The 17,862-nt window shown below is 42.3% G+C and overlaps 1 protein-coding gene across 1 annotated transcript in view; it reads right to left on the bottom strand.

Moving 5' to 3' along the window:
* The window catches only part of LOC139370722 (fatty acid 2-hydroxylase), a 29,768-nt gene extending 23,347 nt beyond the window's left edge, over nt 1-6,421 (bottom strand). Inside the window, exon 1 of the mRNA XM_071110379.1 lies at nt 5,694-6,421. Within this exon, the coding sequence (XP_070966480.1) occupies nt 5,694-5,975 (282 nt within the window). The 5' untranslated portion in view covers nt 5,976-6,421. The remainder of the gene's footprint in view (nt 1-5,693) is intronic.
* Nucleotides 6,422-17,862: the final 11,441 nt, after the last annotated feature.

Genomic DNA, 17,862 nt, shown 5'->3' with positions numbered 1-17,862 from the left:
ATAGACGGCTACGAATAATATAGATGACAACTCTCTTTATCGATATTGTGCTCTATAGCTTATTATTAGGTATTCTAGCTCAGGCGAGAAATACCTTGAGGCTTCTTTAATATTAGACATTGCGCACCAGCAGTTATTGACAAATAGACACACACCCCCGCCCCTCATCTTACTAGACGAAGCTGCTCTGCCCTGCCAATGCACGGAAGCCAGCCAGAAGCCAGATTAGTGTCTTTTCTCATACACACAAGATAGGCTACAAAATACTGGACAGCACAATGCCACTCTGAGTAGCCAAACCCAGAGCAACAAAACAGGGTTGGGGTCAATTCCATCGAAATTCCAGTCAAGTCAGAGGGTAAAACAAATTCCAATTTCTATTCCAAATTTCCCCCATTTATGCCATCCAATTAAGAATTGACATGGATCACTCAATCATCCATTAACGTCTCTCCTATGACACGGCAGCATTACATTACTCTACCAGTACCTCCATCCTCTGCTACCTCGAAGAGAGACAGAAGATGGGCTAATGGGCGGGTGGGAGGATGTGAAGAGAATTGTCCTCTGGGTTGGCCCCTAATGTTTACATAAAGGGACCACTGAATAAGCAAGAGGCGCATCGCCAAAACTCTTGTTTATAATACCAGCACTATAATCAATGCAAAACCCTGACAGCACTGTAAACACAAGCCTGTCAATTGAAACTGAACCCAATGTTTTGAATTGACATGTGATAAAATAAGACTTTGACAGAGAGGAGAATGCCATACTTAGACATAAAGACTTGCATGAGGGAGCAGTAAAGTGTTTAACTGTGGTTAACAGGATCAACACAGTGACCGTGTTTAACTGTAGTAAACAGGATCAAGGCAGTGACAACCACATGCATCCCTTGCCTCCTCTCTGCAACACTCACACTTTATGATGTGGTTGTAGAGGTAGCAACAGTTTCCAAAAGTCAGAGTCGATCAATGAAACTTAGTGTTATAAGTAGTGATGCACCGATATGACATTTTTGGCCGATACCGGTATCCAATATTTTCCTTGCCAAAAAACGATACCGATAACCGATATTTAAAATTTTAGCGGCCTTTTAAGCATTCTAGTACAGTTAAATAGTTAACACACACACGGACGCAGAGGTCTAAGGCACTGCATCTCAGTGCAAGACGCGTCACTACAGTCCCTGCTTTGAATCCAGGCTGTATTACATCCGGCTGTGATTGGGAGTCCTATAGGGCGGCACACAATTGGCCCAGCATCGTCCGGGTTTGGCCGGTGTAGGCCGTCATTGAAAATAAGAATTTGTTCTTAACTGACTTGCCTAGTTAAATAAAGTTTACACACACACCACACACCACGCATTTCCATTACCAGTAAAACATCATCAAAACCTATTTCTTTCACTTACTTGCTGTGCTGTTTCATTGTTCATTTGTTCAGTCGTTTCATTCTCAACCAGGATTTCATCATACATGACAAACAGTGAAGTTTCAGCTGTCTGTTTGTCCATGGCCTCTCTTCCTCGGTCACTGTCACTGTGTCCGTTTCCATCTTGTCCAGCTGTGTCTGTAACATTTCACGTGAAACCTGTTTTTTGTCTGCATCAAAGTAGTGGACAGTAATGAGAGAATGCCACCGAATCACTTGTTCACAGACTGTCTGCAGTTTTGTTGAGCAGGCGTTTCAATGCCATGACAGAGGGTATCACGTCTGTTGCAGGCGCAGTTGATGAGCTTATTTCTCGAGTCAGTTGTTCGGATAGAGCTTGCTAGTGTGTTAATGTTTCAAGTTTCAAACATGTTCTCAAATGCCATTGAAATGGCAGCAGCGGTATGATAACCAGCACATTCATGAGCATGAAATACGACTTTCCTCAGTACGAAATCCTCGACGACCCACTGTGCTGTCAGACTCAGCATGCTCATGGGGCTGATATCGCTGGTCCAATTGTCAGTCGTGAAGCCAATAGCAGTAACACTATTACTGTGTAACTCCGGTAGGGCAACATCTGCGCACTTGACCTGCAATTCAACGGCTCAGGCATGAGACGCATGTGGCAGGGTCTACAGGCAATCACAGACTACAAAAAAACCCAGCCACGTCTTGCTCCCGGGCAAACTAAACAACTTATTTTCCCGCTTTGAGGAGAATACAGTGCCACCTGCACAGCCCACTACCAAGGTCTGTGGGCTCTCCTTCTTTGTGGCCTATGTGAGTAAGACATTGGCTGGTGTGTTTACGGACATATTCAATCTCTCCCTATCCTAGTCTATTGTCCCCACATACTTCAAGATGGCCACCATTACATTCATGGGTACAGGAACAAAGGTAACTGAACTAAATGACTATCGCCCTGTAGCACTGAATTCTGTCATTATGAAGTGCTTTGAGAGACTAGGATCATATCAAGGATCATATCACCTCCACCTTACCTGTCACCCCAAACCCACTTCAATTTGCTTACCGCCCCAATAGGTTCACAGACGATGCATTCGCCATCACACTGCCCTATCCCATCTGGATAAGAGGAATATCTATGTAAGAATGCTGTTCATTGACTACAGCTCAGAATTCAACAACATAGTACCCTCCAAGCTCATTATTAAGCTTGATGCCCTGGGTCTCAACCCCACCCTGTGCAATTGGGTCCTGGACATCCTGACGGGGCATCCCCAAGTGGTGAAGGTAGGAAACAACATCTCCACTTTGTTGATCCTTAACACTGGGGCCCCACAAGGGTGCGTGCTCAGCCCCCTCTTGTACTTCCTGTTCACCAATGACTGCGTGGCCATGCACGCCTCCAACTCAATCATCAAGTTTGCAGACGACACAACAGTAGTAGGCTTGATTACCAACAACGACGAGAAAGCCTACAGGGAGGAGGTGAGGGATCTGAGTGTGGTGTCAGGAAAATAACCTCTCACTCAACGTCAACAAAACAAAGAAGATGATCGTGGACTTCAGGAAACAGTAGAGGGAGCACCCCCCATCCAAATCTATGGGACAGCAATGGAGAAGGTGGACAGTTTTAAGTTCCTCGGCGTACACATCACGGACAAACTGAAATGGTCTACCCACACAGACAGCATGGTGAAGAAGGCGCAACAAGAGGCTGAAGAGGCTGAAGAAATTTAGCTTGACACCTAAAACCCTCAAACTTTTACAGATGCACAATTGAGAGCATCCTGTCGGGCTGTATCACCTCCTGGTACGGCAACTGCACCGCCTACAACCGCAGGGATCTCCAGAGGGTGATCATCAAGGACAACAACCACCCGAGCGACTGCCTGTTCACCCCGCTACCATCCAGAAAGCAAGGTCAGTACAGGTGCATCAAAGCTAGGACCGAGAGACTGAAAAACAGCTTCTATCTCAAGGCCATCAGACTGTTAAACAGCCATCACTAGCACAGAGAGGCTGCTGCCTACACACAGACTTGAAATCATTGGCCACTTTAATAAATGGACCACTAGTCACTTTAATAATGCCACTTTAACAATGTTTACATATCTTGCGTTACTCACCTCATATGTATATGCTCTATTCTATACTATCTATTGCATGTTAGCCTATGCAGCTCCGTCACTAATCATCCACATACTTATATAGTCTTATTCCATTCCTTTAGATTCCATTCCTTTAGATTTGTGTGTATTAGGTATCTGTTGTGTAATTGTTAGATATTACTTGTTAGATACTGCTGCACTGTCGGAACTAGAAGTACAAGCATTTCGCTACACTCGCAATAACATCTGCTAACCATGTGTATGTGACCGATAAAATTGTATTTGATTTCAATACAACACTTAGGGGGCCCATGGTTCTCATCCCCTTCCATTCACTCACACAGTAATTATGACAACATCTAGAGGATGTACTCCAACCTATCAGAGCTCTTGCAGCATGAACTGACATGTCCATCCCATCAAAGGATCAGAGAATGAATCTAGTACTGAAATCATAAGCTACAGCTAGCTAGCCATGCAGTCCATAAAATGTGGTGATAGATGACTCAGAGAAAGAAAATAGCTTTACAGTTTTTAACAAATTAATTTCTTCAAAAACGATAGAGAAGCAAGAGAGGGAGAGAACTATATTTTGTCTTGTTTTTCACTTTCACTTTCTTTGCCAGCAAATGCAGCTAGCTAGCTAGTTTAACCTACTCAAACACCCAGCTCAATCAAAGGGATGCTATATTAGCTAGCTGGCTATGACTATCCAACACAACACTGGAACTCTTCCAAGTCAAGGTAAGCTTTTGGTTTTACTAATTTATTGCCATCGGGCCCACCGGTGTAAGTGCTAAACTGCTTACTGTACTGTACACTAATGTTACTGCATAATTGTAGCGGGTTTATTAACTCTAGTTCTATCAGCTATGTTGACTATGACGTTACTTTAGCTAATATGGGGACAATGAGGTAGGCTGTGTAGCGGTTATGACATGGTTTGGCTTGGAAAGGTTTTTTAGCCTGGTCGCATACAGCTGATGTGTTGTGCATTGTAGTCCACAAGCGAAGGGAAAAGGTTTGAGGAGGAGAGTGGGTAGATGCGAGAAGGAATACAAAGTGGCTGCTATAAAAGTGAACTGGGTTTATGTCCGATCAGGGGTGTATTCATTTAGCCGATTCTGTTGAAAAACGTTTCTTAAACAGAAGCAAACGGAATGAAATGGGAATAAACATATCTGAATTTGTCCAATAGAAACTCTTGTTTGCAACTGTTGAACTATAATCAAGTATGCAAGGTGGTATTGAATGTGTCACTGTCTGTCACCTCAAATCTTTCTCTTGACCTGTGTACACCTATGTAGTAAACTTTAATTCATAGGCTAGGTTGTAGCAACCTCATGATGGGTATAGGGAAAATTAGAGTATCATGTAGTAGCCTAAACCTATCAATGTTACAATGAACTGGATGAATGTAATATGAATGACAGTCATCCAATATGCTGTAATAGAAAAGGCCATGCTCATGAAAAAAGAAAATTGCCTGCCTTCAACTTAAACAGCACCGACTGCGACTGACTTGCATGTAGCCTACAACCATTAGAGTAATGGAAAGTTTCTCCCAAATCCACTGACTGTGTTAATAGGCATATTGTTGTGCCATCATCATCTCCTATTTGTAAACCACATGCATGTGGTTTACAAATAGGGGCAATGTGAGATTGTTGTTTGATGCAAATAGGCAATGTGTCTCAAATCAGACGTGAAAATCACACCGCCATGTACATCGTCTTAATTTACTGTAGTCTACTTTCCAGCTATAAGACTGCTGAACAACTAATCAAATGGGCACCCGGACTATTTCCATTGAACCCCTTTGTTTTTACACTGCTGCTACTCGCTGTTTATCATCTATGCAGTCACTATACAAATTACCTCGACTAACCTAAACACTGCACATTGACTCGGTCCAGGTACCCCTGTATATAGTTAACTCGTTATTGTTATGTACATTTATTGTTTATTTTTGATTGTTTCGATTTTTTTTTCACTTTAGTTTATTTAGTAAATATTATATTAACTCTATTGTTTGAACTGCATTGTTGGTTAAGGGCTTGTAAACACACATTTGTTGTATGCGGCGCATGTGACAAATACAATTTGATTTGATTCGATAAGAAATTATGCTTGGGTTACATTTTAGAGTAGGCTATCAGAGCAGAGTATTATAGCCTGTACCTGAGTTTCATCGGCATTACTGTCTGTGTCCAGCTCTCCAATGTAGTACTGTTCCATCCACCGCCGTGCGTTCTCGGAATGGCGGTGCGGGGGTCCCTCCATCTCCAGGCTGACATCATTCCCTGACCTGTGTAATATCAGAGCCTCTCCACCCGGATGCATTCGAAGGAATCCCGTCACATCATAAACCTTCGTCCCCAATAATACCCAACATGAGTATTTTGTGCAATGACGGGCTACCTCCATCTCAGAGAAAACCCGAGGGGACACCAATGGAGACATTGCGATGTTGAAGTGTCCACAAAAAAAGCATAAACTAAAGGAGCGCGTAAAGACCCCCTGGCCGACTGACCGCGTACTAACTTCTACTTCATTTCTCAGCCCTGACTGGGCTTACTCGACCAGCTCATTAGCATATCATTAATTATTCATCACTCAAGACTGCTCAAAGCTCAGTCTTTCATCTATCTATCTGCGTTTTGCTCGCTCTGCAACTTCACAGCGCTCGAGCTTATTTTTTACCCCCAATGTTTACAGCTATGAGATCGTTATTGCATTGTTAATTCATGTTTAGATGTGGTTGAGATCAAATAAAAACTCACTTTTAAACTAGTCTAATAGAGAACCTGTTAAACATGCGTGTTATTTCCTCATGGGCGTAGTTCTGTTTGACGTGTGGGCGCCTCTCAATACCAATAACCTATATTAGGGGTCACCAACCGGTCGATCGCGATCGACCATCTAGGTATTCCCAGTCGATCACCAAACATTTCTGTAGAAAAGCCGACGATAAATGCTTGCGGTCCTTTATTACTAGATTATTTTTTTTATTCGACTTTGCGCTTTTGCCTTTACGTGCACTTGATTCAGAAACCCTGTGCGCCGAAAAGGCAGTGTTCACATTTTGAACTATTTCATTTGTCTGAACTGAAGGGACAAACTCCGCCTACCCGGCCGACCAGGAGAGCTGTGCGTAAATCAAGTGCGCCTACTGCTCTGGACAATCTGATAGCTCAAGTCACCGTGCCGAGTACTCCACAGCAAAGTTTGATACCTGCCTACTTGAGATTTAGTCACTTTTAAAGCTATGACCATAGAGAAACCATCAAAGATTACAGCAAAGAGTTGTATGATTAAGTCTTTATTCAGCACTGTCAACACTGTTTTAATAAAACATACTCCTGATTCTCGCGCTGCAGCTGCACTGAATTAGTAGCCACGTGTATCGGAATACCTGCATTTTTAGTATTAGCAGTTCGTCATGTCTATTTTAATTTCGATAAATATTTCACTTTCTCTGGTCAAATGAGCAACATGAATTTCTGCATGAGGCGGAAATAATGCGGTGCGACTCGAAGTCCGCCTACCCGAGGCGAGATTTTGATCATTCTCTTTCGTGTATCGTTTTTGACATCCCCCTCTCTTTCCCGACACACACACCGGCACTCATGCTTATTGTAATTTATTAGGTCTTTCTTAAAAGGGTCTTGGGGTTGGTTGAGCATCGTTGAGTGGCAAGGGACAGTGTGACGTTAACTTGTATTGTGCGTGCGTCTTGCTACTACGGAGGAGAGAAAGTTGGAGACCAGCTCTCAAACTATCAAGGAAGATGTCGTTACCCTCTTCCGTAGTATGATACAAATGCACACGACATGTTGCACAGGTTGTAAACGTTTCTCATTTTCAGGGGCCACTTTCTTTCATTTGAGAAGCTAAGAAATTCGTCAAACTGGCACACGTGGAGCTGACAAACAAATGACGTTTATTGATATGCACACAGTATATTGCACACCATCAGTAGCACTTTGTGTATGTTCTGTTCCAAATCTGTGAGTACTCCCCTTTTCATATTTATACTGCCATTTAAACTTTAAAGTACATTTAGATTATTTTGTGCATTTTCCATGAGCTTTCTCAATCGTCTTGTTTAAAGAGATCAGGGGAAATGTTTCCAGCTTAATCCATATTGGTTTAAATGGGTTTCTGGTTTTTCGCTTCCCTCTGGAAAATCAGCTGTTAATTTAAAATAAATACTGAAATGCATTATTTATTTTGCCATTTATTAGTGTACTTTTACCTTTACTTTTATTACTGTGTTTTGCTGTATTATGTTATATAATCACCTTCCGGTGTAAAAACCATGGATATTAAAAACAAAAAACTAAGTGAGAAGTAGGCATTGGTCTGAAGCTGAAAAATAAAGGAAATTCACCAGCACCACAAGGTGTACCCATGCTCTACCAAGGTCTTCCAGCACACAGCTTTAACCTACTACAGTGGTTATGTTGGTCTATTGTACTTCCAACAATAAGTAGGCAGGTTGCTTAGGATTTAAACAGCCTAATTCTGTTACACCCTGATTTGTTTCACCTGTCTTTGTACATGTCTCCACCCCTTCCAGGTGTCGCTCATCTTCCCCATTATCCCCAGTGTATTTATACCTGTGTTCTCTGTTGCCAGTTCATTTTGTTTCATCAAGCTTACCAGTGTTTTTCCTGTGCTCCTGTCTTTCTCTAGTCCCTGTTTTCTGGGTTTTTACCATTCTGCCGTTCTGTACCTTTCTGACTCTGCTCTGGATTACTGACCTCTGCCTGCCCTTGACCTGTCGTTTGCGGGCCACCCTGTTTTTGAAATAAACTTTTGTTACTTCAAAACTGTCTGCATCTGGGTCTTCTCCTGAGCCTTGACAAATTCATACTCTTCAAAGGGATAATGGACTTTACAGTGGCCTGCTATTAAAATAATGTATGAATTTAAAATGAATTACATTCAGATTTTGTCACACATAATAGCACAATGTCAAAGTAGAATTTCGTTTGTAGATTTGTTTTTTATTAATAAAAAATTAAAAGCTGGAACATCGAGTCAATTATTCAACCCCTTTGTTATGGTAATAAAGAATAAAAAATATGCTTAACAAATCGCATTAAGTTGCATGGATTCATTCTGTTCAATATTGGTGGAAAACATGATTTTTGAATAACTACCCCATCTCTGTTCTCCACACATACAATCATCTGTAAAGGCCCTCAATCAACCAGTGAATTTCAAGCACAGATTCAACCACAAAGACATGCATCTATTGGTAGATAAAAATGAAAAGCAGACATTAAATATCGATTTGACCATGGTGAAGTTATTAATTAGGCTTTGGGTTGTGTGTCAATACACCCATACAAGCGTCCTTCCTAACTCAGTTGCCAGAGAGGAAGGAACCTGTTCAGGGATTTCACCATGAGGACAATGGTTATTTTAAAATAGTTAAGAGTTTAATGGTTGTGATATGAGAACTGAGGCTGGATCAACAACATTGTAGTTAATCCAAAATACCAACCCAAATGGCAAAGTGAAAATAAGTAAATCTCTACCATATAAAAATATTCCAAAACATACATCCTGTTAGCAACAAGGCACTTAAGTAATGTGGCAAAAAAATGAACTTTTTGTCCTGAATACAAAGCGTTATGTTTGGGGCAAATCCAACACAACATATCACTGAGTACCACTCTAAATATTTTTCAGGCATGGTGGTGGCTGCATCATATTATGGGTATGCTTGTCATTGGCATTAGATACAAAGAACGGTATACAGCTTTAAGAACAGGCAAAATCCTAGAGAAAAACCTGGTTTAGTCTGCTTTCCAACTGACACTGGGAGATTAATTCACCTTTCAACAAGACAATAACCTACAACACAAGGCCAAATCTACACTGGAGTTGCTTACCAAGACAACATTGAATGTTCCTGAGTGGCTTGGCTACAGTTTTGACTTAAATCGGCTTGAAAATACATGGCAAGACTTGAAAATGGTTGTCTAGCACTGATAAACAATCAATCAATGATTTTTAAATGAATAATGAGCAAATGTTGCACAATCCAGATGTGGTTTTCATCAAGGATCTATCTATATTTTGCTCCGTTATAATCTTTCTCTTGATCCTGACTAGTCTCCAAGTCCTTGCCACTGAAAAACATCCCCACAGCATGATGCTGCCACCAACATGCTTCACCGTAGGGATGGTGCCAGGTTTCAGACTGGAAGGGGAAGCTTCTCCCATCTCCACAGAGGAATTCTGGAGCTCTGTCAGAGTAACCTTCAAGTTCTTGGTCACCTCCCTGACCAAGGCCCTTCTCCCCCGCTTGCTCAGCCGGGCGGCCAACTCTAGGAAGAGTCTTGGTGGTTCAAAACTTCTTCCATTTCAGAATGATGGAGGCCACTGTATTCTTGGGACCTTCAATGATGCAGACTTCTTTTGGTGCCCTTCCCCAGATCTGTGCCTCGACACAATTCTGTCTTGGAGCTAAATTTCGAGTCTCATAGCGAAGGGTCTGAATACTTGTAAATGTAAATAAGGTCTTTTTTTATTTATACATTTGCAAAAATGTATAAAACCTGTTTTCCCTTTATCATTATGGGGTATTCTACAATGTTTTAATCAATTTTCGAATAAGGCTGTAACAAAATGTGGAAAAAAGGGGAAGGGGTCTGAATACTTTCCAAACTGTATATAGAGTGTGACTTTCTTTCTTTTTACACAAATGCAGACTACCTGTTCGTTAGATATATACGTAAATGAGACCAAGTTTACCATGGCCAAGTTTTCAGGTCCATTTCTGGAGAGGTGTTATTGGCGATCCACCTGGAGCATGCACTCTTTGTTGGAGAAAGCTGGAGTCAGTGCAGTTCCAGGTAGCCTAGATATTAAAGATATTCCCCAGTACTATATTCCCCAGTACTCTATACTTTTTAGCCAGTAGTTCTGAAAGTAGCGCTCACGAGACAAAAGTGGTCCCTGTAAATTGCATACCATGTCACATATGTGTCGATATGTGCACCACATCATTACTTTCTCTCTGCACTGAACCCTTTGGCCCGCCCTGCAATCTCATTGGATAACATTTGACAGGCCTCTTGCTAGCTTTCACTCAAATGGCAAGATGCTGAACCTCATTGGCTAAACCTCGAATTGCTAGGGGGCCCACATGGTCAAAGCTTGCAGTCCTCAAAATGGCATGCACAGCTTCCATAAAACAGTCACTTTCACACATCATTATGCTTGGTGGAACAGTAAGACACATAGTCCAGCTCTATAAAACAACACAAAAGGCATGTCATGACTATTCAATTATCACAATGATTTTATTTTTAATTCTAAGAGAAGCTGTGATGACAAACTACAAACATGAACGTTCTATAGCGTTCTAAAAACACTCATCCGTGCTGTAAGTTTTATAACATTTCAAAAGTCTCCCCATAGGTGGCAGAAGAACAGAGAGTATTTTCCTCACCCATAAAGTAACATGCATTAGGATGGAAAATAACCTGTCATTTTCTAGGAGGATTTTTACATTACTTAAATGAGCTTCATATCATAAGACTGGAATCAAATTGGATTCAACTCAGTAATTCAACACCACCTCTGATGGCAAAATGTTCTTACTTTACTTAAACCCTCGGCTCCTACGACAGGAGCATAGGCCATTGATGAATGTCCTCCATCTTACTCGGTTATGGGCACACCAGTTGAGACCGCTCTCAGTCATTTCTGCCTGGACGTCTCCCCTGTTTCTTTTCCCCTGGCAAAATTGTGGCAAAATAAAGTTATTAATAACTGGCTTATATATAATCATGATGAACTGTAAAGAGCAGGGTTTTTTTAACCTAAAATGAGGTGTCCCATCTGTCTGTCTGTCTGTCTGTCTGTCTGTCTGTCTGTCTGTCTACATACGTGTGTGCTCTGGTATATGAATAGTGCTGTGAATGGGATGTAACATACATAATGTAGCTTCTACTGGCAATGATGTGAAGCATAGCATAGATAAGGCATACTTTCATACAGCAGCTCACCTTTATGCTCAATGGAAGCGCTCCTCTGGGTACAGAGTAGTCCTCTCAAGTGGTCTAAGTCAAGCATGAGCACCAGGGGCCCAATTCAAACAATGAAATGATGACACAATGCGTCCCTTTTACCAAGCGTGTCATCCTATTATTTTCCCTATTAATTCCCAGAACTACACTTATGTTCCCACTAGGGGTTGGAACCGGATCAGTGAACAGATAATGCTGTTCATTGACTACAGCTCAGTGTTCAACACCATAGTGCCCACGAAGCTCATCACTAAGCTAAGGACCCTGGGACTAAACACCTCCCTCTGCAACTGGATCCTGGAATTCCTGACGGGTTGCCCCCAGGTGGTAAGGGTAGGCAACAACACGTCTGCCAAGCTGATCCTCAACACTGGGGCCCATTAGGGGTGTGTACTTAGTCCCCTACTGTACTCCCTGTTCACCCATGACTGCGTGGACAAACACGACTCCAACACCATCATTCAGTTTGCTGATGACACAACAGTGGTAGTAGGCCTGATCACCGACAGCGATGAGACAGCCTATAGGGAGGTGGTCAGAGAACTGGTAGTGCGGTGCCAGGACAACAACCTCTCCCTCAATGTGAGCGAGACAAAGGAGCTGATCGTGGACTACAGGAAAAGGCGGGCCGAACAACAGGCCCCCATTAACATCGATGGGGCTGTAGTGGAGTGGGTCAAGAGTTTCAAATTCCTTGGTGTCCACATCACCAACAAACTATCATGGTCCAAATATCCCAAGACAGTCGTGAAGTGGGGACTGAAAAGATTTGTCATGGGTCCCCAGATCCTCAAAAAGTGGCCAGTTGTATCATCCTGGCCAGTTTTATCACCGCCTGGTATGGCAACTGCTCGGCATCTGACCGTAAGGCGCTACAAATCAAATCTCTTAACATAGCCCTTCTTACATTAGCTGATATCTCAAAGTGCTGTACAGAAACCCAGCCTAAAACCCCAGACAGCAAGCAATGCAGGTGTAGAAGCCCGGTGGCTGGGAAAAACTCCCTAGAAAGGCCAAAATCTAGGAAGAAACCTAGAGAGGAACCAGGCTATGAAGGGTGGCCAGTCCTCTTCTGGCTGTGCCGGGTGGAGATTATAGCAGAACATGGCCAAGATGTTCAAATGTTCATAAATGACCAGCATGGTCAAATATTAATAATCACAGTAGTTGTCGAGGGTGCAACAAGTCAGCACCTCAGGAGTAAATGTCAGTTGGCTTTTCATAGCCGATCATTAAGAGTATCTCTACCGCTCCTGCTGTCTCTAGAGAGTTGAAAACAGCAGGTCTGGGACAGGTAGCACGTCCAGTGAACAGGTCAGGGTTCCATAGCCGCAGGCAGAACAGTTGAAACTGGAGCAGCAGCACGGCCAGGTGGACTGGGGACAGCAAGGAGTCATCAGGCCAGGTAGTCCTGAGGCATGGTCCTAGGGCTCAGGTCCCCGAGAGAGAGAAAGAAAGAAAGAGAGAAAGAGAGAGGCTAGTGCGTACGGCCCAGTACATTACTGGGGCCTAGCTTCCTGCCATCCAGGGCCTTATATTTCCCCCCACCCCACCTCCATTTGTTTTGTACACTGCTAACTACATGTACAAATTACCTCAACTAACCTGTAACCCCGCACACTGACTCGGTACCGGTACCCCTGTGTATAACCTCGTTATTGTTATGTTACTGTGTTACTTTATATTTTTAGCTTAAGTTTATTTGGTAAATATTTTCTTAACTCTTATTGAACTGCACTGTTGGTTAAGGGCTTGTAAGTTGTTGGATTCGGGTCATGTGATAAATCAAGTTTGATTTGATTTTAAAAGGGAATGAAAGTGATCTATACTGTTGGGAACCGATTGATAACATTATTTTACGTACCGGGCATTTTTTCTCCAGTCCCACAAGAAAACACAACAAAGCGCCTATACAAACCCTCCCTCTGTCAATCAGGAACTTCTTCCAGTGTCTACTGACATTACAAGCATGATTCAGAAGATAGGGAGACAGATTCTTTATTAGAGAAGAATGAATGAACTTTTTCTATGTTAGTTAGGGATGCTATATTTATCACTTTTAATTCATTAACTGCAAAAAGGTCAGACATGTTTTTAATTCTGGTGCCACTCTGCACACACAAGCTTGTTGGCTAGCTTCTCTAGTCCAACGTTAAGCCGATTCTAGCGTGACGTTTTGATAACCGTGTAAATCTCTATCGGACAAAGTACTTACCCCCCCAAAATGATATGCTAATTATCTGCATACAGAACTACAAATTCCTGTTTCAAGCTTCATGTCCCTCACCAGGGCCATGATGATCTGAAGGATCAACTTGCTTAAATTGAGAATTCTGTGAACTGTCTCGGGCAAGTTAAAAAATGTGCACGAAACCTGTTGTCTAGCCATTTAAAAGCATGGGAAAATAATGGATTTTATAAACCAACAGTCTAGCTTGTTAGTTAACTAGCTAGCTAACTTAGATGGTGAAGCTAGGTGTTCTTGATAATGTTTGTTTGTGTCTGTGTGTGAGGGGTGGGTGGGTAGTCTATTTCAAGTAACTACTTGACTTGTAGCTACCCAAGCTAGCTGTATTATTTTGGTCTGGATTGTTGAGAGGTTTCATAGATGGACTGATTAGCATCCTTTCTTGAGTCAACAGTGTGCTTACTGTACTGCAAGAAGACATGAATCAGTTTGTTGTTACCCTCTGAACAGCATATCATTAGTATAGCTAGTAAGCAAGGTTACGTAACCTTATTTAGTCCTACCTGCTATCGTGGGTTTTACACATTCATTGGTAATCACACATTTGTTTTTAAGATAGAATGACTGTCATGTTATTGATGCTAAATTGCTAAATGTATTTACATACACCTTGTCTATTCCAGAATCAATGTGTGTCCCTGAGTCTTATCAGATATTCATTTCAATGGTATTGATTTAACGGGTACCAGTCAAAAGTTTGGATGCACCTACTCATTCAAGAGTTGTAGTGACGAAAAAAAGTGTTTAAAAAATCCAAATCTATTTTATATTTGAGATACTTCAAAGTAGTAGTGATGGGTCGTTCGCAAACAAGTCGGCTCTAAGAGTCGGCTCTCGTAGGTGAACGTTGGGAGCCGGCTCGCATATCAGACCCAAATCTATTTATAAAAATATTTTTTTAATTAAGATCATGAAAATATTTAAATTATTAGAATTAACTAATTCAAAAATAAATAAAATAATATAGGCCTAAATGCTCAAGCGCAAACATTCGTTCTGACTGTCTGCTCAGACTAACAGCCTCACCTGTTGTTCCTGTCAATCAGACATGCAATGAACCAAAGATGCGTGAGGGAGGGCCGAGCCAACTCACTCACAGTCACACACTTAGTAGCCGAGGAGAGAGAGGAAGAACAGCTGTGAAAACAACATCTGGGAAATGAGTTGGAATCACAGTAGCATTTGGATGCATTTTAATAATGTAGACAATGTTAGAGCACAGTGTAGAATTTGCCAAAACAAAATCTCATATAAAGCTAGTTCTACACACATCCTACACCGGCATATGCGAACTGTGCACCCAACTGTGAACACGTGGAGATGTATCAACTTAGTCAAGTAGGCCTACTCCACGACCCACAGCAACGCAGTCTTCTATGGACCAGTTTATGCCAAAGTCTATGCCTGTAGCAAAACAAGGCCAAATTGATATTGCATTGGCTTAAATGATTGCCACCGATTTCCAGCCATTTTCAATCGTGGAGGACAGAGGTTTTAGAAATTATAGCAATAGTCTAAATCCAATGTAGACAATTCCAAGCAGGAAAACCCTTTCAAAATCACTTATTCCACAACTGTACGAGAGCACACAGGCCTCAGTGCGGGAAAGAGTCCAAAAAGCTACTGCAGTTTGCCTTACCACTGACTGCTGGACATCAAGGGTAGCCACTTCTTACATGTCGGTTACATGTCACTTCATAGATTTTTCGATGTCTTGCTGTCTTCTGGACTGCTTTGAGTTCAGCAACAGACACACCTCAGAGAACTTGGCAGAGGAACTGTTGAGAGTGGCCAGAGAATGGCAAGGAGATGGAAAAGTGGTCTGTTGTAACATAACCAAAGCCATGAAAATGTTTAAATGGACCCATCATCCATGTCTTGCCCACACAATCAACCTGATTGTAAGAGATGCTCTGAAGATGACGAAGTCCACTGTGGACAAAGTGAAAGCAGCTGTGGAATACTCCCACAGGAGCACAGAAGGTGCTGAAAAACGAAAGTCTACACAACGCCAGATGGGGATGCCTGAGCTGAGGCCTAAACAAGACTGCACTACAAGGTGGAATTCAACATGTTATATGCTGAAGCGGTTTCTTGAGTCAAAGGATGCCATCATCTCTCCCCTGGCCATTGTCCATGCACCTGTTGATGCTCTGACCCAAGGGGAATTGGAGGTGGTGGAGGAGGTATGCAGAGTCCTGGAACCCTTTGAGCAGGTCACTGTGGAGATCAGTGGAGAGAGGTACAGTAAGCAGTTATTACTACATCATTATTTAATCCAGTATTATATATGTAGATGAGCAGTAGATGAGAATGTAGTATCAGTAGACAAAACATGAACCTGAACTAATAAGTTACTGTTCTCTCTTTTCAGCTATGTGACAGCCTCAAAAATGATACTCCTGTGTCAGGGTCTGCAGCAAATCACCGCCAGCCGCCAGAGAGAAGCAAATGTAACCACAGGACACCCTATGTTCATCAATGGACAGAAAGTTCCACAGAATGGAATATAATCAAGTGATGCCAGAGTGATTGATGAGGCTCTTCAAAGAATAACCTCAGCAGCAGGGAGGGACAGCCCCAGCAGTCAGCTGGCTCAGGTACCAGGGCAACAGGAAGAAGAGGGATTAGATGGAGCAGAAGCACCAGCAGTAGAGTGCCACAAACTTCTGCTGTTTGGATGCTGTTTGACGAAAGAGCAACTGGGGATGCAGCACGAAGGAATCCCTCAGCAGATGCCATAATGGAGGTCGGATCCTATTTGGAGGAGCCCCACCCTGGAGAGCAGCTCTCCTTTGATCCCCTACCTAGGAAAATCACCTGTTGTTTTGGTATCATTATGTATATATGCCCTCCTATTGTTGAATTGTTTAGATAAAAAAGATTGTTTCAAACACCCCTGCAGAGACACACACACACACACACACACACACACACACAATACCTCCCGGACATTCCTGCTTCATAGACAACAGCCCTAAGGTCAATAAAATAGAGGGTGTGGGGCCATCCTCTTTGAAATGTTCAAACACATACCCCCCAGTTCAACGAGGTCCCTACACATCAATCATCATGACAACTTCAAAGGAATAGATGCACTATATGCATAAATTAACACACACTCTAACACATGACAACAGGATGTCCTGACAGGATGCCCCAATATTGGCATAACCACATGATAACTTCCTGCCAGGATGTCCTGACCGGATGCCCATATTTGGGCATGCACACGTCATCCGGACCTAGGGTCATAAATCAAACGTTTGACGCGCGCCGTCTACTTTATTCTCTCTTCTGTGTTTGACCCCTATGTTTTATGGGTATTATGACATGTCCATGGTGGGGCAATATAGTTTGCCCGCTCCATAACAAGCTCCCTAGCAAGCTCTCTATCCTCAGTGCATGAATGGTGAAGTAATTTAATGTTGAGCTAAATGTAAAAAAAAATATGATTACAGAGGTTTAAAAAGGAACAGAAAGGAACGATATAAACCAGTACTTTTGGGGGTTCGACCTGGTTCAGAACTTTATTTTGCTGGTCGGAACGTATAAAAAAAAAAATTCTATTTAGAAAGAAATTATTATCTGCTTCTAAATTTACACATAGGGACAAAAGCCTTCTTAATAATTAAGAGCTTGTTTGTGGTTTTCTGAAACATGAGACCTCCTCTTTGCTGTTTTCCGTGTGTGTAGTGGAGGTTCATAGGGAGCAGTGAGCTCAGTCGGTGATGTCAGAAGTGGGCAGGTCTGTTTTGTATTGGCTGTAATGTAATTGTCCGTACCCTATTCAGCTTCACTGTCTCAGAAGCTATACGAAGGTGGCATGTCTGCACAGTGGCTCAAAGTTACACTCCCACCTGAACCACAGCACTTTGAACAGATAGAGCAGTCTCTTCATCGCTCCATCTCAGTCCATGGCAACTGTAGTGCCTGTGAGTATTTCTGTGTTTGGGTAATAAGAATGGTTTTGGGAAAATGTGGAGAATTGATGGATGGTCCTCAACAGAACTGGATCAGCAGAAGAGTTTTGATGAAATGATGGTTATTA

The sequence above is a fragment of the Oncorhynchus clarkii genome, chromosome 2 (genome assembly GCF_045791955.1).
Source record: "Oncorhynchus clarkii lewisi isolate Uvic-CL-2024 chromosome 2, UVic_Ocla_1.0, whole genome shotgun sequence".
Taxonomy (NCBI): domain Eukaryota; kingdom Metazoa; phylum Chordata; class Actinopteri; order Salmoniformes; family Salmonidae; genus Oncorhynchus; species Oncorhynchus clarkii.
The sequence above is the reverse complement of the archived record's forward strand: the minus strand, read 5'-3'. Positions and strand labels throughout refer to the sequence as shown.